At 57.1% G+C, this 20,923-nt stretch overlaps 1 protein-coding gene across 2 annotated transcripts in view; it reads left to right on the top strand.

The window, feature by feature from the left end:
• Positions 1–10,414: 10,414 nt before the first annotated feature.
• Positions 10,415–20,923, top strand: part of CNTN2 (contactin 2) — a 32,210-nt gene continuing 21,701 nt past the window's right edge. Inside the window, exons 1-2 of one of the 2 annotated variants that reach the window (XR_004280006.1) lie at positions 10,415–10,783; positions 19,723–19,878. Coding sequence is in view for 1 of the 2 variants with exons in the window: in XM_032317658.1 (XP_032173549.1) it covers positions 10,558–10,783; positions 19,723–19,878 (382 nt within the window). In the remaining variant the exon portion in view is untranslated. The remainder of the gene's footprint in view (positions 10,784–19,722; positions 19,879–20,923) is intronic. The other variant, XM_032317658.1, reaches the window with a different exon arrangement.

The following is a 20,923-nucleotide window of genomic DNA, read 5'->3' on the forward strand; positions in this document are numbered from 1 at the left end:
CAGCTGGCAAGATGCCATCTGCTGGGGCTGGACCTAGAGGCAGGAGGCTAGATGAAATGACCTCCAGACAGCCCTGCCACTTACCCGACTCCAGGCTACGTGCAGCCTGGCCCTGGCCTTGGCTCTCACCTGACCCTGTCCTGCCCCCAGGCCTGACAGCTCTGCCTCTGCCCACCCTTTCCCAACCCCCAAGCAGCCCAGAGGCCAGGCAGGAGGACCCCTGCTCCCTGCCCTTCAAGCAAAGGGAGTCCCCAGAGGCCAGTCCAGCTGTACACACCGCGCCCCTGCTTGTGCTCCCTGAAAGCAACCCTCCTTTTGTTAATTCTGCAATTTCCCCAAGTGCCAGGAGCGTCTCATTTGACAGTCACCGCATCTGTTCCTGTCACTCTCCAGAAGGTCGAGTGGGAGCCGTGCCAGCCCCTTCCCTGAGGCTCCCACACCTCACGCTTCTTCCGTCAGCACGAGCGCCCTGCTCGCCTGGTCCCCTGGGAACACCTCCAGGTCCCCTCTCTATGTCCCCAGCCCCCGGCACCTCTCCTTGTGGCCTTGTCCAGCAGCCTCAATAACCATCTCCCCTTCCAGGACCAAACTCACCTAAGTAGAGGAGCACCTGTCCCGTGCCTCAGGGAACTTCAGGGAACATTAGTCCTTCCTGTCAGGGTCCCAACAGGTGTAGGAAAGTCAAGGACCAAACCCTCGTTTGGTCCTTCTCATTGTCCCCCCGCCCCAACACACACGCGCACCCTGTACACACGGTCTTTGGGCCGCTCACTAGCAGAGCAGTGGACGTTCTGGCTGATTCCTCTGCCTAGAAGGCCTACCAGGAATCTGCCATGCCTGCGTCCCGAGCTTCTGCATAGAGATCCCAACCTCGTTACTGCTGACATTCGGGGCTGGGTGATGCTTAGGGGGAGAGAGGGCTGCCGTGTACATTATAGGATGTTCAGCGACATCCCTGACCTCCCCGCAGACGTTACGGGCACACATTCCGCCCCACACGCACCCTTGAGAACCAAAAATGTCCCAGACGCTGCCGGAGGTCCTCTGGTTGAGAGCCACCGAGCTAAGGTAAGAAGGAAACCAGAAACCTGAGTATCAGTGACTGACACCTCCGCCTGGCTCCCAGAGACTGAGGGACAAGGGACAGCTTTGCTAGGGTTTGGCAAGCCTCTTCTGCAAAGGTCCAGGTGGTAAATAGTTTCGGCTTTGGAAGCCACACGGCCTCTATTGCCCCGGCGTGGCACGAAGGCGGCCGGACCATAAATGAGTAGGCGGGGCTGTGCACCAATGCACCTTGATGAACGCTGACATGTGAATCTCATCTTATTTTCACGTGTCATGGAATAGTCTTCTTTTTAGTTTTTCAACCATCTAAAAACGTAAAATGCATTCATTCTCAGCACCCGCGCCGTGCTCCTGGCTTCAAGGATCTCAGAGGAATGGCCCAGGTTTCCGGCTGACCTGTCCCTACACAATGGACAAAGTCAGGCCCAGAGGCTGACGCTGTGAATGGGGTCCTGGTCCTGCAAGGGGGTGGAGGGAGCCAGTCACCCCCAGTCCCTTGGTCCTAATAACTCTGGGGACCGTTTTTTGGTGGGGTAGCCCCACTAAGCCCAGCAGGACTGACTACGTAATTTGCAGCGCCTGACGCAAAATGAGAATGCAAGGCTCTTCTTCAAAAATTATTCATAATTTTGAGGCGCCTGCGTGACTCTGTCCTTAAGGGTCTGCCTTCAGCTCAGGTCATGATCCAAGAGTCCTGGAATCGAGCCCCGCGTTGGGCTCCCTACTCAGTGGGAAGCCTGCTTCTTGCTCTCCCACTCCCCCTGCTTGTGTTCCCTCTCTCAATGTCTCTCTCTCTCTCTCTCTCTTTCTGTCAAATAAATAAATAAAATCTTTAAAAAATTATTAATAATTCCAAGACAGCCGCAGAAGAGCATGAAATAGGCAGGGACGTTCTGAGCACAAAGCCCATGTGATCTCACGGGCTGCACATCACCAAGCTGACCCTGGACTTCAGTCTCCTCCTGGGAAGGTCTGTACCCACCTCTCAGCCTCTGCCGGGTGGAGGACCGGCCCATCAGGCTGGTTCTCTGGCCCCGGGGGCAGCTTCTCCCACAGGCCCTCAGGCTGGGCCAGCACGTAGGGACTGTGCCCTGCACCGTGACATCTGGCTGAGGTGGTGACTGAAGGCCTCCCCCTAGCCCAAGCTCCCCTTGCTCGATCCATTCAAAGGAGCCTGCGCTAAACGGGCTGGTACTTGCCCTGCCTCCGGAACACCCGAGATTGGGGGAAGAGAAGTCAGTTGCACCCCGACATGGTCTCCGCCACCCCCATCCTGAACTGCAGAGGAATGGATACCCCACGTCAGCTCATTTAACAAGTATATATTGCACACTGGACGCTCTGCCGAGAGCGCAAAGCCAGAACATCCTGGGTGGAGACACCAATCCTGGACAGATCCCTGAAGGACATGCCCACGAAGGAACAGGCCTGCCCAGGCCCTAAGAGAGAGTCAGTGAGCACTGGGCCAATTTCTGAGAGCACGGAGGACTTAAGCAGGTGTACCCAAGGGAGGAAGATGACTGTTCCCAATCAGGAACAGCACAAAGAGGGTGAAATGAGAGAATCTAGCCCCTTCCAGAAAGGGCAGGCAGGTCACGGTGGCAGGAGAGAGTGGGTGGGGCAAGGCAACAGGAAAGGGCAGAGCTAAAGATGGGGCAGATCTGATGATCTCCTGGGTCACAGGACGAAGCCTGGCACCAACCCAGAGGCAGGAGATGTTAAAGAATTTTTAGCAGGAGAGTGACAGGCTCTGATTTGCATTTTAGGGAGCTCGCTCTGACTGCAGTCTGGGGGGTGGGGGGATAGGAAGGACTGAGACCGGAGAGGAAGGCTGGAGAGGACGAGATGGTCAGAATTCAGATGCAGCCCGTGAGGGTCAGAGCCAAGACCGTGGGACACGCACAAAGGAGGCCTCTGAGGGCTGAGTGGTTAGTAGGATACCAGGGGGCAGGGGGGGTGGAGGAGAGGAGGTGAAGTTCTGGAGGGTCTGGAGGGTCTGGAGGGTCTGGAAGGTACCATTCGTGGGGGCACAGGACCCAAGAGGGGCAGCAGGAGGACAAGGGGAGGTGTATCAGTCAGGGTTCTCCTGAGAAACGGAATGGGTAGGATGTGTGTGTGTGTGTGCCTGTACATTTGTGTCCTATATATGTGTGTGTACACACAGACACATAGATATGATTCATTCCAAGGAACTGACTTATCCAACTGTGGGGGCTGGTGCTGTCTTCCGTAGACGAGCAGAAAGGCTGGGAACCAGGCAAGTGCTGAAGCTGCAGTTTGAGAGCAGAATGTCTTCTTCCTCAGGAAAACCTCAGTTGAGCTTTTAAGACCCTTCAACTGATTGGATGAGGCCCACCCACATTATGGGGGGTCATCTCCTTTTTTTTTCTTCTTAAAAAAAGATTTTATTTATTTATGTGAGAGAGAGGGAGTGTGCGCACAAGTGGGGGAAGGGGCAGAGCGAGAGGGAGAAGCAGACTTCCCGTTGAGCAGGGAGCCCGATGCAGGGCTCGATCCCAGGACCCTGAGATCACGACCTGAGGTGAAGGCAGACACTTAACCAACTGAGCCACCCAGGCACCCCAAGGGTAATCTCTTTGAAGTCAGCTGATTATAGATGTTAACCACAGCTACCAAATACCTTCATGGCCATCCCTAGATCAGTATTTGATTAAATTACTATAGCCTAGCCAAGCTGACACATGAATCTTGATGGTCAGGGGAATGGGGTAAGGGGTTGGGATGTGAGACACCCACAGGCATTCAAGTGAAGACTTCTGGCTGTCCAGGGCAGGTTGAAGCCCCAAGGATCCTTCTAGGTCCTCATCACCTCTCCTCTGCCCATGCCTGACTAGTTGGCCTCCCTGCCTTCCAGTCTGTGTCTGCTCTGTGCATTCAACCCTCCCCACCACCCCAAAGTGGGCTTCCAAAGGACATGTCTCAGCCTGCCTCTTGCCTGCTCAGACCCCTCCAGTAGCTTCCGACTGTCTTTGATGAAGCCCCCCGTAGGGTTCATAAGGCTCTTCATGGATGGGACTGGCCGATCGCTCCAGCCTCCTTCCTTCTTTGAAACTTCAAGTGCAGACATGTTGGCTCTCTCCCTCCCCAAGCTCTTCAGGCTCTGCTGCTGCCTTTGCACACGCTCTTAGAACTTCCTGGAGCCACAGCTGCCCTACTTCCTCCCAGCCCGTGCCACCGCTACCTGGTGAGTTCAGACGTTCCTTCAGGACTCAGGTAAAATATTTTCTCTGTTTCTCATCCGAAGTAGGCCAAGGCAGGTGCCCCTCCGTGATAGTTTGTGCAAACTTGGTTGACAGCTCTTACTATATTTTGATGATTTGTGCCTATCACCCCACCATTATACTGTGAGCATCTCAAGAGGGTGTATCGTGTCTTATTGTCTTCAGTATCCCCAGCATTTGGCACAGTGCTTAGTGCAAAGGTACTCAATATTTGCTTGGTAAGTGGGTGGATGATGGATAGAAAGACAGATGATGGATGGGTGGGTAGATGGATGGATGGCCATAATTTTCTAACAATTTCTGGCTATCATTTGTGGAACACTTCTTTCATTCCAGGCACTGTACTAGGATTTTTAAGTTCTGAATCAATCCAGGTTTTTGGTTGCAGACAAAGAATGCAGACTCTGACCATCATAAGCAAAAAGGAACTTTAGCTATCCCGTGGATCACAGAATCAATGGCTAAAGCAGACGACTCAGAAATGGGCAGAAACTGAGGGAGACTAGCCAGCAGAGACTCACTGAGGTCACATCTCAGGAATGGCCTGATCAAGAGACCATCTTTGGGATCACCCACATTGGACACTGCCTGCGAGGGTGCTGGAACCTTCCACTGCCCCCTCTCCTGCTGCCCAACACATGTATGTCACTTCCTCTGATCCATATAACCCTTTAAGGCAGATGGTGTCGCCTCCATTTTACAGATGAGAAAATTGAGGCTTAGAGAAGCCTAAGGTCACACAACAAATCAGTAAAGTAGGTGGAACTGAAATCCATATTTGTCTGACTCCAAAGCCCATTGGCTTCTGCTCTGCTGTGTGTTATCTCCTTCCAGGGGGCACAAGTCACTGGTCTTGTGTAAATACAGCCCCCTTGGGTAGTGTACCAGGACACCGAAGCCTCAAAATTCTAACGTACCATCTTTTGCATAACTATAGATTTGGGTTACATTTTTGGCCCTAAAAAATTATGGTGGGGAACATAAAGATAGCCAAGTCAGCGCAAGTAGGCTGAGCAATTAGAGAAAGGGTCAGTGCCCTGACATGGGTTGATTTAAACTGCTTCTAAGAAATTAGGCATCGGATATCCAGGGATCCTGGAAAATATGAGTCTGGCCTGAGACTCTGGGAGGCCTGCAGAGCCTGGCCGAGGACCCCCCCTGTGTCCTCACCTGCCCCAGCTTTCATGTCCCATGGCCGCCCATTAGCCACCCTAGGCAGTCGTCATAAACCAGTCAGCGGCCACTTCTCCGCAGCCCAGCGCACATCCAGAGTCACAGCTGCTCCCAACCAGGGACATTTTGGTCTTGCCAGGACCAAAAGATGCCCCCACCAGGTATGTCCTTCTCAGACCCTGATACCCCCATGGAGTTGAGGGCAGAGCTCCAAGCAGGGAGCCCAAGCACCCATTCCTAGTCCTGGTTCCACCTCCCCCGCTCCGTGACCTTGGCTCAACAATCTGACCTCTCTGTGCTTCACCCTCCCCATGACTCAGTCTCTCTCCACTGCCCCTGCCTCCCCCCACATTAGCCATATTGTTCCATTAAAATAAAGAACTCAGGGTTCCTTGAGCTCTTTGGAGAGACCACATAAATGCATGGCATTATTAGCATCATTACTATTAAATATTAATAAGGACATTAGCATTGTCTATTATAAGCCTGAAAAAGAAGCTCCAAGAGCCCTGGGTCGAAATGGCTAGAAGAATAATTAGGCCCCTCCAGGCCATAGACCCCTTCTGGCCCTCAAGCAAAATTAGGGAGGCAAGTGTAGGCAGACTGGAGATTTCCCTTCCAGCTCCCCCTGCTCAGTTCTGCTGCGCTCCTGGCCCCACACAAAGCATGTTCTTCCCAGTCCTCAACACCCCCCTGCCAGGAACGCACCCCTCAAGACTTCTGCCTACCCAGGCCTCATCCCAGAGCCACACACGCCCACCTTCCGGAGCCCTTCACCCCCCTGGTGTGGGTCGCAAATGGAGACACTCAGGTGATAATCCCTACTGTGAGATTCCACACAATCAGGGAATAATGATTGGTATTTTGCATGGCGCTTGGTGACACAAAATGCACTTTTAAAAGTCATTGTGTTTGGGGACACATGAGTGGCTCAGCTGGTTAAGCTGCCAACTCTTGATTTCGACCCCGGTCAGGATCTTGGGGTCCTGGGACTGAGCCTAGCATCAGGCTCCAAGTTCAGTTAGGAATAGGCTGAAGGATTTCTCTGCCCCTCCCCTCACCCCACCCCCAATAATAAATAAATAAGTAAATCTTTTTAAAAAATCCTTATGGGGGCACCTGGGTGGCTCAGTTGGTTAAGCGTCTGCCTTTGGCTCAGGCCATGATCCTGGGGTCCTGGGATCGAGCTCTGCATCGGGCTCTCTGCTCTGCGGGGCGTGTGCTTCTCCCTCTCTCTCTGCCCCTCCCCTCTGCTTGTGCTCTCTCTCTCAAAATAAAAAACATATTTAAAAATAAATAAATAAATGAATGAATCACTGTGTTTAATCTGCATGTCTTCACAACCACCCTTGGTCGGGATAGGATTGTTCCCATTTTACTGATAAAGAAGTGGATTCTCAGAGCTGTCAGCATCCTTTAGTGATCTGCCCAAGGTCACCCGGCTAAGGGTGACCGCTGAGACAGACCCAGCTGTCCTAGCACAGACCCAGAGCCACCCCAACCACTGCGGTAGAGGATTCAGCCTGCACAGTGCACACCCTCGTGACACAGATGGGGAGGCTGAGGCCCTGAGAGGCCCACAGGGAAGCGCCGGCATTGTCTGAGCCTATGTGCTTGGCCTGATGCTAGAGGCTTCCTGCCTGAGTCAATGCTCACGTCAACTCAGGGAGATCTGAGCCTTGATCCCCATTTTCCAGGTGAGAAACCCAGGGCTCTGAGGTGGGAAGTGACTTGCCTGTTACCACAGAGCTCACACGTCAACGGACTGTCTGTCAAGCCAGTCTGGTTGCAGAGCTCTGTCCGGACTGCCTTGTCCCCTGCCCTGCCCCAAAGCATGGTATGGTCCACTACCACTATCTGACTGCTTCCTGGAAAGTTCCAGACCCACTGAGGACAGACCACAGCCTGTGGCTCTTGAACCCTGACTCCTGTAGGCAGAGACGCTGCTCCATAAACACATGATCTCCTGAGAACTCTAGGAAAGGGTCTGAAGTCTGGAACCAGAGGAAAGATTTCGGGGGCTGCTGAGGCCAAGCTGACCTGAGTGGGGTTTGGACGGATGAAGAAAGAGATCTGAGCACCATCAGAACCCTGGGGCCCTGGCAGGGACCCCGCTCCCTCCCCTCTTGTCCCCTGCGGCTGGGTCCCCCGAGCCCTACCTTCCTTGACCATTTGAAGAAGCTGGACTCCACTACTGATCTTTGGGAGGTCTCAAAGGAAAGTGCAGATGGTCTAGGAAGAGTTGGGTGGCCCTTGAGATGCCTTCTGGGGGCACCCCCTCCAGGGGCCACCACATGTTCACAGGCAAAATAGCGACTCATTCAATGAGCCACCCGATCGTCCTTGGTGGGCCCTGTGTTGTCCCATCTGGGGGTCCGTAGGGACTCGACTGGGGGATATGGTGTCCCGCTCTGGGCTACACGGAGACATACTGATTAGTCACAGAGGGGACAGGTGCCCCCCAAGTCAGCTGTAATGAGGATTCTGGGATCTGGCCAATGCTAAGAAAGAGGAAATTGTCCTGTCCCCAACCCTGATAAGGGGAAGGGGAGGGGAGTCACTGGTGCCTGGAGCACATGGTGTAGTGATGGGACCACGGATGCTGGAAGCCGACTGGCAGCCTCTGCTTCTCCATTTGTTCTGTTCACTTTGATCAAGTTCTTCAACCTCTCTGAGCATCGTGTGCGAAATGAGAACAATGATAATAACACATACCCGTTGGAGGGGGTGTCAGATAAAGCACTCAGCACAGCTCCTGGCACATTGGAGACACTGGAATTATTGTTCATAATGTATATAATAATTAGTAATAATATTATGAAGTACTTTAGTTATTACCAGATTGAACCCACAGGCAAAATGCAGCCTGGAACCCCAAACGTCTACCCCACTCTTTCCTCAGCAGCAGCAGGAGCACCTTAGAAGCTGGCAGTGAGGAGCCCCGGGAGCCCCCCTGAATCCATCAATACCAGGTGCAGCTGATGAAACCGGCAAGAAGATGAAACTCTGGGAATTGTCTCCCCACTCTCCTCTCGGCTTAGTAAGTACTCTCGCTGGTAAGTACTTAGTAAGTGCCCTCGCTGTGGTTGTCAGAGCCCCCCGGGGGTGGGGCAGTTGGATGGCAGAGGAATCAGAGATCTAGACACCCAAGTCACCCAGGCTGATCTGATCGGGAAGGAACCGTGTCCTTTCCAAGGCACCCAGCCCCCACGGCAAGGGCAGCAGCTGTCCTAAAATAGAGTCACAAAGACAGCTGTCTCCATCTAAAGCAATCCTTGCAAGCATTTCCAGACCCTCAGTCCCTGAGTCAGCCCGTGCCCTGGCCCATCTCCTGGTCCGTCCCCTGGACCGTCACCCCGCGGCCACAGATGCACCATGTCCTCTCTTGACAGCCAGTTTCTGCCTGGAGAGAACTTGAAGCGCTCCCTTCCAAGCCCGAGTTGACCGGCCTGTCATCAGAGGGCAAGGCTAACATGCCAGCCCTAGGGAGACAGACAGACAGACAGTCAAGGACCATGCGGGCAGGGGCAGAAAAGGGAAGGGCGTCCTGGAAGGGGTGCCCAGCAGCTTCCCAAGTTCCCCGAGAAGCATCATCAGCACCATCAGATGTCTCTCCATCAGGAACAAAGACGACCCTGAGCTGGGAGAGCCCCTCCGCGTGGAGCAGAAGGACGGGAGGGGAGAGCAGATGGGACCTGGGCAGGCGTTCTGGCCTCGGAGTCCGGGCAGCAGAGCCTCCCCGCCCTTCCCTGTCCTCTCCTTCTCCAGGACCTCTCACTCAGCCCAGGTGTATCCCAAGGCCCGGCGTCCACCCACCCCCTCCACCCCCCACCCCGGCAGACCCAGAGCTTCGCTCCAGGCTCGACAGGTCTGGCCATCGCAAACTCCGAGGCCGGCCTGGCACTGCCAGCTGTTTCAACATCTGGACCACTACCTAGTCTTGTCCATGTGAGCTGGACAGCAGGTGGAGCAGAGGGGGGAGGGAGACGACAGTGACAGCCTGACAGGGTGACTGCTGCTGCTGCAGATGGCTGTCTCCCCACGTCCAGGGCCCAGCCATCCCGGGCACACACACCCCCGTCCCCCCCACCAACGCCCCAGGTGATAGGAACAGAGCAGAGGAGGTGAGCGGAAGGCCTGGATGAGCACCAGCATTTCAGAGCGGGCGGGAAACTTGGCCATCTTTAACCCCTTCACATTAACAGCGAGGCTCAGAAAGGGCAGGAGGCTTAGCCGAGCACACACAGCCAGTCAGTAGCAGAGCCCAGACTCTCTTTCGGACCTTCCAACCCTCGGTCTACTGAGCTCTTCATGACCTCACACTGCTGGTTGATTAAAAATGGGCTTGGATCCATAAGCACTGATGTGGAAAGCTGTCCAAGATCTATTACACAGTTTAAAGATATTTTGCAAATCATGCTGGAGCGTGCGATCCCATTTTCATGAAATAATACTAGTAACCCACATAATTATATACAGGAAAATAATAAATCTGGGGGCACTAAAGTCAGGTTTGTTAAGGGACTTTGTCTATTTTTAAATTCCCTGCAGCGTGTGGATATTTGGACAGAGGGCTGCTACTTTCATAAGCTGGGGGGCAACAATAAAGATGAACGTGTGGGGCGGGCAAAGGAGGCCCCCCCACTTGCCCCTTACAGCAAGAGATTTCTGATCTGGACGCCTCCCTGTAGGAGGGGGGCGTCTGGGGGAGGCGAAGAGTTTGCCTCCGCGGGTGTCCAGGGTCTGAGGAGCGAGAGCCGCTTTCTTTGCCCTCCCCGCCGCACCCCTCTCGGGCCCCTTCGGCTCTGGGCTGGGCGGCGATGGGGGGCTGGGGCGGGCAGGCCAGCCAGCGCCCCGCGGCCGAGCCGCCCATGCATTATGGAAGACGAGGGCGCCCCGGCTTGCTCCCTGGTCCTTAAATGACAGCAAATGAGGTAAAGCCAGAAGGGTGGGGACGGGAAGGGGGCGGGAGGGGGGCAGAAGGAAGCCATCTCCGGGGCCCCCGAGCGTCGGCTGAGGACCGGAGCCAGCCAGTGAGCGGAGCCTGGAAGAGGGAGGAGCACATCTTGATGCAGAGATGCTGCAGTGGCTCCGGGCGGGCGCACACACACACAGGCGCCCTCGCCCGCCACCGCCGCCACCGCCACCGCGGCCGCCACCGCCGCACCGGGACCGCGGCGAGCGGCCGAGGCGAGCAGGGCCGGAGAGAAGGGCGGCCCCGGGGGCCGGCGGCCGGGCTGGCTCCGGCTCACCGCCTCGGGCAGCGTCCACCTGCCCCAGCCAACACCCTTCCTTCACCCCAGGTATGTGCCAACTGCTTTTGTCTCCTCCGGCCCCGGGGAGGGGGTGGGGGTTCCGGGCGCTGCTGCGGCCAGGCTCAAGGGCTCCGGCTCAGTTTCCTTGCAACTTGGGAGGGGGCAGGGGCAGAGCAGGAGCTCCCTCAGGCTGAGGCCAGGCTGACTTCTTACCCAGCCCCTGGGGGGTGGGGGGTGGGCCGGAGGTCCCCTCCACCCTGTCTATGTGGGTGGCATCCTGCAGGGGCCTGGCAGGCGGAGCCTGGCCAGGAGGCTGGACCCCAGCAGTGTCCAGGAATTCCAGCCGGCACCAGCACCTGCCCAGAGAGAGGGCAGCGGCTCCGGGGCCTGCCCAGCGCTGGGGTCCAGGGCCAGACCATCCATGAGGCCAAGCCCCAGACTCTGGCCTGCCCGTCCCCCCCAGGAGTGCCTGGGTAGAATTGAACCTGACCATCCAGACTTGAGGTGGTCCTGAGTGTGCCTCTGCCGGGTGACCTCTTTGCGAAGTCTTGCTTCAGTTCGAGGGGGAGGCTGTGGAAGAGAGAGTGGGGAGAGTGGAACTCAAGTTTGGGCAAAGGCCTGTCCGAGAGTGGGGACTGAGGGAGGAGAAACTGAGGCAAGTCACATCTCCAAGGGTGAGAAGCGGGGCCACCGGGGCTGAAATTCTTTTTCTTCCCTCCCCCCTCCCCAACTTGTCTTCTCCCCCACATCCCTCCCGTCCTTGTCACGGGTGGGAGGAAAGGATTGGCATTAAGTTCGGCTTTCCTTGGAGGAAGGGGGCCTGGCGAGAAAGGAGGAGGACTCCGTTTAGAGGGTCCAGAAAGAGGGAAAGTACCATGGGGCTTACATCACCGACCAGAGAGATGGGGGAGGCAGCCGCAGCCGGTGGCCAGAGCTGAATCCTGTTGCCTTCTCCAGGAGAGATTCCCGGGGATGGGAAGCAAGAAAGAGGGGGTGAGATGACACAGTGCCTGTGGAAGGGGACCGTCCTGGCGCTACATGGGGACAAAGTGAGGACCCTTCAGCCACACAACACTGGGGGCTGAGCTTGTGCCCAGGGAGAAAAAGCTGTCAGTCAAGGTTGTCTGGAGGTTTGGGAATCCAGGCAGACCATGAGGGGTGGCCTATGAGAAGGGCAGGTTCTCTGGCCCCCAAAGTACCTGCCCTTAACGTTCCCCCCTCCACAACCAGCCTGTGATCATCAGACCCTACCGCCCTTCCTTTCAGCCTGACTCCCCGAGACCCATGAGCCCCCTTCCCAGCCCTGGCAGCTGCCTTGGCCCTCTGTTCAGAGGGGGCAGAGAAGGAGAAGGAGAGCCGGAATAACCCCGTCCCTCAGGGGGCTCCTAATCTCCTTCTGGGCCGAAACCTCGAAACCTCAGGCTCATCTCCAGAGAGATGCTCTGTCCCTGTAGCTTCCCATTCACGCTCAGAGGGACCAGATGAGCCACTGGAGGTCAAACGGTGGGCCACCTGTGAGAGAGGCTGGTGGGACCCTGGCTCCTAGGGGGAGAGCAGGGAAATGGTGCCCTGACTCCTGGCCTCTCAAAGAAGGACTTCTGCCCCCAGGCAGCATCCAAGCCCCTCTCCAGGGTGCCTCACCAGTTAACCCCTTTCTAGCCAGGCTGCAAAACTACTCAGGCAGGGCTTCTGCCACCTGGTCAAAGTTATTCCTAATTTCCTATGGGATCTATCGGGAGTCTTCAGCCGGCAAGAGGGAGGCAGGGGACAGATGGGAAGGGAATATCAGAGACGCATGTGGTTCACCTGTCCTTCTGGTGCTCCCCAGCGGGAAGGGAAGCAGAGACACCCAGACGGACAGGTTCCTGGAGATGGTCCCCTGCTCCTTCGACTCTCTTACCACGCCCCGCCCCCCCACACCACTCTGTTCATCTTCCACTCCCCGCCTGGCCAAGCTCTTCCCTCATACTCCCTTCCCTGGCCGAGTGCACCCCTGCAGCCTCAGCCCTCAGCCTACCTCCCCACCACTGCCCCTGCCAGATTTCTCTCCTTATGCAACTCTCTTCCAGCACCTTCCCTGCCGGCAATTGTTCAAATAGAGACACATGTAGGCTGGGCCTCTTTTCCACGGGACGGTTTGTGCAGATTGTCTCTGACTGACCGAATTTAGTCCTCAGGAGCGAGTACGCAGAAGGGGGTCTCCCCATGGCACCCTCTCTGACCCTGAGGCCATGAGGGAAGCAATACATTTGGGGTGCGTGGGAGGATGTGGGCCCCCCCAAACCCCCTCGCATGTCCTCAAGCCAAATGTTTGATCATCATCTCAGAGATGATCTCTAAACTTGAACGTGGGTGATATTGGTGATCTAGGGGAGAGTCCCAGGGCAGAACCAGGGGCCCGAGCAAGAGGTGGGCCATACACAAGGAAAGAAGGACCAGAGTAAAGAAAATGCCAGTGCAGCAGGAAGGCTTGAAGTCAGACTGCTAGAGACACCTCCTAGCCAGGAAGATGAGCCACGAGGGGGCGGGGCAGTCCTCCCCAGGGACTGTTTGGGGTCTGGTCCACAGCCCAGACTGCAGGCAGAGGTGGCATGGACGGCCTTCTAAATTCCTTCCAGCCTCAAGTTATGCTTTTTCAAAAGGTAACAGGGAGTGACTCATAAGAAGACAGACATCCTTCTCAGCCCGTCCCGCAGGCCGGCCACCTCTCATTCTTCTGAGCCCCCCTAACCTAGACCAACCTCCCCCACTCACCTCACAGGGAGTTTTGGGAATCTGGAACATTCATGAGAGTTTCCATGGTAGGCTGAGGGCTGAGGCTGTGTGTCCTGATGGTAAGCCCTTTCTTTGGTTTAATGAGCTCTCTTGGTATGAAGTGAGCCCATGTTTCTGTGTTTACCCAAAGATGATGCAGAGGTGTGACGCTCTCACCCCAAACTGAGCACCCTCTGCCCCAGGACACATGCAGGCCCAAGCGCACCCCAGCACCCATCTCATCTAACAAGCACCCCCCCCCCACTGCTGGATCTCCTACGCCCTAGCCCTTATCCTCTCCAAGTCTGTCGGCCTCCTAGACCAAGAGGCCCCCCATTCTGCGTTTGGCTGGAGGGCAGCCTTCCTGTAGTGCCGCCCCAAGAGACCCAGTTAATCTGGGCCCCAGAGCAGAAACTAATCAGAGGGGAGGAGCAGGTCCAAAGGTGCCTCCACCAGGCTTGGCTCTGAACCAGCGTGCAGGGAATTGACCAGGAACTGGGGGGAGTCTCCCCTCTGCAGAGATCTGGGCACATAGGGAAACTGGTCCACTGATTTCTTCCTGATGCAGTTTTTTAGAACGGAGTTGAAACAATCATCCTTACTCCTGGCCTCTCAAACAGGGATGGTCCTCCCCAACCCTTGCTCAATCTGTCCCACTGCATATTGGCAGGTGAGCGGGGGACGCCTTGCCCCTTATCCTGAGCTCCTCCCAGGAGGATGTAAGTCTCTCCCTTTTCCCTCTCCACACTCTGAGGGATCTCTCCAGGGGAGCGGGCCAGACCACGAGAGTCAGAGCCTCCAGGCTGCAGGGGAAGGGCCAGACTCCCCTGGTGCTGACAGCTCCGACAGATGTGTAAGCCTGGGCCACAGCTCTCCCCAGAGGGGCTAGGGGCTCCGAACCAGCTGCTAGTACAAAGAAACTGTAGAGTAAACTGGGGGGTGAGAAGGGAGGGGGAATATAGAAGGGGCTGGGGAGAGACCCAGCTGTACATCGCCCCTGTCCCTACCCAGTCCCTATCCCCCGCTGGGGACTGAAGAGGTCCCTTTTCCCCCCAAATCCAGCCTAAGGAACCTCCTCCAGCTCAGGGCACCTTCCTTTCTCACGAGACCTTCCAGCACTGCCCTCCTCCCCCAGCAGCTCTGGCCCTGCCTGGCCTGTGGCCCCACCAGGCCACTGCAGACCCCTGTCTTTCCAGATAGGTGTGGAGTGGTTCAGACCTTCCTGCAGGACCATGACCCTATCCCAGGTGGTACTTCCCTCTCTAGGCAGAGTGCCCCCCCCCTTCCTGGATCTGCAGGTGGGAGGTGGGGGTGGTCGAGGAGCAGGGCCTGCTGGGAGTGCCCGTGTGCCTGTCCCCACCAGGTGCCCTCCCGAACACGCCACATTTGGGTGTGGTTCTATGTGCTTATACCCTGTCTCGAGTAGCCTGCTTGCTGCTACTTGCCCCGGGGCCGGCAGCACCTGTGGGGCGGAGGGGAGGAAGGCACTTTCCCAGGGAGACCGTGGTCGCCTGTGTGTGTCCCACACATTTGTGAGCGCCGCCCGAAAGTCATGACCATATGGGAGTGAGTCTGACTCGGGGGGCGTCTGTCTGTGCCCCTCAGAGTGCTGGGGCCCATGCTGGAGGTCCCGTGAGGATTCTCGGTGTAAGATCTGATCTTTTCTGAGCACCCACTGTGGCCAGGCCGGCTGCTGACCTCCCCAGAATCCCTTCTCATCCCCATTTTGCAGGTGGGAAACTGAGGCTTGGAGAGGGTAAGTAATGAATGGAAGAGCTAGGGCTATGCTGGTTAGTCGTGTAGTAACATTACACTAGTTATTAAGGGCCAGGCCAGTCGGCACGAGAGCCCACCCTGCTGGCGACTGTGCTGCGGAATGGAGGATGGTGGGCAGCTGAAGGGTCCGGCCCCCGCAGTGCTTCCCGGCTTATAATAAGTCACTCAGTCTCTGCCCTCAACCTAGCTCCAAACTGCCCCTTATCTGACCAGCACCATCTGAACGTCACCAAACCCCTCAGTACTCAAATCTCCATTATCCAGGGGAAGGAGAGACAGAGTCAGGGCCAGGAGCTGGATGTCTAGCATCCAGGCAGAGCGTATCTGTCATTTTCTAGTTAGTTCTGCACAGGGGTCCTCAGCCCAGAAAACTCCGTCCCGTGTTGAAAGTCTGGCTCGCAGCTTTCCATCCCATGGCTGTCCCCCAGGTCCTTTGTTTCCCACACCCAGCAATTCAGCCCACTCCCCCTGGTGCCCTTGAACCCCCAAGCAGCCCATTCTCCCGTGTGCCACCGCCGCCGCAAAGGACCAGCCCCTAATGGTGCCAGCCTGTGCCAGCCTGCGCCAGCCTGCACTCCTGCACTGGGACAGCTGGCCTGGGCCAGGCTTGGCTGGCTCCGGGCTCAGAGGGCCGGCTCTGGGCCTGGCATAGCTCCACTGCTGCCTTGCTCCCAACAAAAAGGCCTCCTCCCTCCTGGGCATTCTAGAATGTGTCATAGGGCAGATGGCACAGGGATTGACTGGGGCACGCTTAGTAGGTCAGGAAGCTCTGCAAAGGCAGTGTTTTCATTACTGCCTCCCCAGTGCTTAGCACTATGCCTGGCACCCGTAATAAACATTGGAAGGGAAAGGGAAAACTTGATGCTAGTTGCCTCGTCTTCAGGGAGGCAGTTGACCCAGGCTCTGTGCATGTGTGTGCGCCTGTACGTGCGTGCGTGTGTGTGTGTGTGTGTGTGCATGTATTCACACAAGTCCTTGGCACCAGTGGAGGCAATGTACATCTGATTGGCCTGACTGGTCCCTAGTGCTCCCCAAAGACAACTCCCGCAGGTCCTCAATCCCAGCCCCTCCCCAAGGAGGAGGGCTGTCCCTTCTGAGGCAGGTCTTAGTCCACAGAGGCTACCCAGGGCCCATCCGCCCGAGGTGACTGATGAAAGTCTGCATTAAACTGAACTGGGAATGAGCAGTGGGACTGTGTTACTCGTGGCGGACGCCCATGGCAAGCACTAACAGGTAATTCTGACCACTGTGACGGGTGACAAGTGCTCCCGGGTGAGTGATCCTCCTGGCGGCTCACAAAGAAACAAGGCAGGAACTGGGTCGTCACACCCTGTGCTGGGTGGGGACACACACATGCACATACACATACACTTTCACACACACACACACCAGACATACCCACGAACAGACACAGATGCAGGCACACACAGAGACCAGCCCACACATACATACGGGGACACAGAGATGCAAATAAACATCACATATCTGCGCATGCACACACGTGCACACACACGTGCTCCCCACCACTGCTGGTGGGCAGCAGCAGACTCCTGCCCCCGGAGTCTCCAGCCCCAGCTCCCTCGGTCATCTGTCCCTGCTTTGCTTGGCACACTCAGGACAGACGAGCGCCTGGAGCCCAGCTCCTCCCCGAGCGCGCACCCCGCCCGCTCCCCGAGCTCCGGGACTGGCGGGCAGACAAAGGGCAGGAGGCAAACGATGATGGAGCACCTTCTTCGTGCCAGACTCCAGGACGTGCTGCACCAGCGCCAAGAGGCGTTTTCAAACTTTTTGGAACCGTGGAACCCTTTGTTTAAAGGGAACTTCCAGTAGCTAAAGCAGACACAAGTAGTTCCTGCTCGGGCTAAAATGGGGAACGAATCTGGAGCCCCAACCTCTCTCTCCATTCCCCCATCTAAAACGTGACCGCAAAGCAAGTCCAAACGGCCCCAGACTCCTGCAGGGCGCTCCCTCACCTCAGTTCCCATTCAGAACAGCCCTGGAACGTAAGTGCTACAACGTCCACTTGGTAGGTGAGCAAAACTGAGCTTCCACCAGGAGGAATAAGGTGGCCAGGCTCTCAGAGCTGTGAAGGCAGGAGGGCAGATCACTGACTCCCGTCTGTGGATTCCAAAGCCTTGGCTGGCTTGCAGTGCCCCAGGGGCTCCCTATCAGGAGGAGAGCTTCCAAGGCCATACTTCTAGATTCTTCCATGAGTAAACACCCTGCTGACCTTAGAGACCTGAGAGTATGTGTGTGTGTGTGTGTGTGTGTGTGTGAGAGAGAGAGAGAGAGAAAGAGAGGGAGAGAGAGTATGTGTGTGTAAAGGTGGGTGTGTGTGTATGTGAAGGTGTGTGGGGAAGAGTGGGAGTAAGTGTGAAAGTGTGTAAAAGTGTCTGAGAGAGTATGTGAGACGAAGAGGCAGAGTGTGAGTGTGTACATGCGAGTGTCCGAGAGAGTCTGAGTGTGTCATGAGTGTGTGACTATGAGGAGGAGAGAGTGTGTGTGCCCTGGGGCACTGGCCCTTGGGCAGCCCCTGGGGAGCACCGAAGCCCAGCGCCCCCGAATCAGCTATGCGGAGAGTGGGAGTGTGTGACCGAGTGTGTCGCTGGCTGCTTGAGGATCTGGCCACAGCTGCCCGCCATCAGTCAAAGGCGACTCACAGTCACAGCCACTGTTCGCGGGGCACTTTGCTAGGCACTGGCAGGACCCAGATGAAGGAGCTCCCAGGCTTGGAATGGAGGCTCCTCCATGGGGCGGGGGGGGCGCCAAGGGTCTAGCCACGAGCCCAGCGGAAGTCTAACTGTGTGCCTGTGGGGGTCTCTGAGGGGCTTCCTGGCAAGGGCAGAGTTTCTGGGCTCAATTCTGGAACTGAAAGTGACAGGAACAGAAGGGGGGTGCCAGGTCCCGGAGAGACGGCACCTGGGCCCCTTCCTGACAAAGGGAAGTGGATATGAGGCTGGGCTTTGGGCAGAGGAGGGAGAGCCACGTGTTTGAACATCGCTCCCCACCCCCCCACCCCCGTCACCCCCACCAACACTAACCCCCCACCGACACTCCCCCCCCACTGACGCCAGCCCCCAGCCTCCCTGTCACCCCCGGGGGCCAGTTCTCCCCCTCCCTCCTCCAACTTCTCAGGAGGCAGAGAAAGGTTGCCAGGGGCCAGAGGCGGAGGTTTAAAGGGGGTTGGGAGCCCCTTCTTTCCGAAGGAATAGAGCATGAAGTAAGGCTGGGAGATCCTGGTCTTGTGTTGGGTCTTCAAACCCCGCGCTGACCCTGGGGGCAGACTCGGGGGTCATCTGCAGCCTCCCCTGCCCCCACTGCCGCCACCCTGCCCCCGCTCCCCAGCAGCACCCCCCATCCCCCCCCACTCCCGTGCAGGGGACAGCATCCCCAGTCCCTCAGCCATGCTGCACTCTGGGGGCATCGCAGACGCAGAGCTGGAGGGGACCCTACAGCACCTGCTTTACAGAGGAAAAGACACTCAGACCCAGAGATGGTCTTGCCTCAGTCTCAGCACCCTCCCCCTTCTCAGGCTTCTGGAAAGGTGCAAGGCAGAGAAGCAGCATCTGCATCTGGGTTATCTACTTTCCTCAGCAGCTCTGACAGGGAGCCCTGGGAGCCTCAAACTCAGAACGTCAGCCTGGAGACGTGGAGTCGGCGGAAGGGCTGGCCCCTCACGCCCCTCTCAGGATGAGGCCCCCTCTGGCCTCCTGGCGGAGGGGAGCTCTGACTGGCTCTGAGTGCCCCCGCCCGGGGAACGGGTGTTTCAGAGCTCCAGGATTTAACCAAGTGTCCGTATAACAGGAAGGCTCCTTTGGGAGCCACATTAACTCCTGGATCCTAGAGGGCCTGTGGAGGCCCATCAGCCCTTCCAGCTGGAGGCACTGCTGGCGTGGCCAAGGCTAGGGACCTGGGGCCCAGGAGAGAGGGTGTGAATAAACCAGTGAAACTCCTCACTGCTAGAAAAACAAGGAAGACCCCAGAGACTTAATGCCGCTCCCAAAGGGGCTTCTCGCTGCCCCCAACCCAGGCAGCTGTGGGGGAGGGGCAGGGGAAATTGGGCCCCAAACGCTGGAGGAGGGAGATGTTCCCCACACCCAGGCATGGCCCTGTTCTCATCTGGACCCTGAATCAAGCGAGGGGCAGGTGGGTTCTTGCCTCCCAATTAGCCACTGCTCTCACTTCCTGAGCAAACCCCCGCTGGCTGTAGGGGAGGTGGGGGTGGGCAGGTACCGGGCAGAGCCAGACTCCCGGGGGGCCTCTAGGAGGCACTCAGCCGGGAAGAACAGTCAAGCCCCTTCCCCTGGGGGTCTGGGGCGGGTGAATGCGTAGCAATTCCAGCAATCCTGCCTCTCCCCAGGCTGGGGGAAAAGCTCTGCCCACTTACCAGGGAGCTAGGAGGGAGCCAGGAGGGGCGCTCCGAGGCTCAGAGTCCTCCCCAACCTCTGCCTCCCCAGGTCCTTCTCAGCCTCCAGCTGGACTCTCCCCAGGCTGGGCTGAGCCTCCTCTCCTCAGCTCCCGATCTCCGCCCAGCACGTCCACCATGGGGACACCCACCAGGAGGAAGTCACACCTGCTGCTTCTGGTCGCTGTGGCCCTCGTCTCCTCTCCAGGTAGGAGGTCTCTTCTGGGCTCCGGGGCCCAGCACGATGATTATACTGCTCTGTCATTGCTATTATTTTAGTGATGACTTCAGAAATCATTGACTCTCCCTTGCTGTGGCACTTAGATTTTTAAGGCCGTTTCCTTGCTAAAATTTTCCCATTTGTGGCTCTTCCCTTCCCTTCGAGGTGAGAGGGAACGGTCTCCACCATAATAGAGATGAAAGCAGCACGATGCACAGAGGGCGAGGCGTGCCTTGGGCCACACAGCGAGACTGTGGCGCTCGCAGATCTCCGTGCTCTTGTCTTCGAGCTGAGCCCGCTAAGGAGCTGCGCTGTCCTGTAATGGGGTAGCCACAGCCACATGGAACGATTCAAACCGAGATGAAATTAAATTCTGCAATTAGTCTTTCAGTTGTACAAGCCACATTTCAAGGGCTAATAACCATGTTGGATAGCGCAGATGACAGACATTTCCATCGCCACAGAAAGTTCTATTGGTTCGTACCGCTCTAGCATCCTGTCACATGAGGAGACAGGGATCGACACCACGAAACGCTAGGAGGGCTCCCCAGGGCCCCGCTGCAGCCTGATAGACGGACTGAGTGCAGGACCTGAGAAGACATGAGAACAAAGCAGGGGGTGCCTGAGGCAGAAGGCCGGGGTTGGGGGAGCCAGCAAGAGTTCTCATGGCAGGGCTGCCGTGGGGTAGGAGGTACGGAGAGCATGGGAGGGAGGCCGGCAGGAGAGGGCACCGCGGGCCCAGACCCAGGCTGGCCGGCCCCTGGGGAGCCTGTGGGGAAGGAGGTGCTGGAGACCCAGCCCTTCCGGGAGCTGGAGGGTGGTCCCCCGCTGCTCGGAGGGGCCTGTTGGGACCACCACTTGCCCTCTCTGTCCTGACCCCCGGCCCAGATCCATAGATGCTTTTTTTCCTCTATAAAGATGTCCACGGGAGAAAGAGCCCTCACCCTCCCTCCTCCCTCACCCCGTTCCAGAGCACATTTTAGGTTCTCTCTCCCTCTCACTGGGGAGGATTCCACTGGCACACTTTCAGACG

This window comes from Mustela erminea, chromosome 17 (assembly GCF_009829155.1).
Source record: "Mustela erminea isolate mMusErm1 chromosome 17, mMusErm1.Pri, whole genome shotgun sequence".
Classification (NCBI taxonomy): Eukaryota; Metazoa; Chordata; class Mammalia; order Carnivora; family Mustelidae; genus Mustela; species Mustela erminea.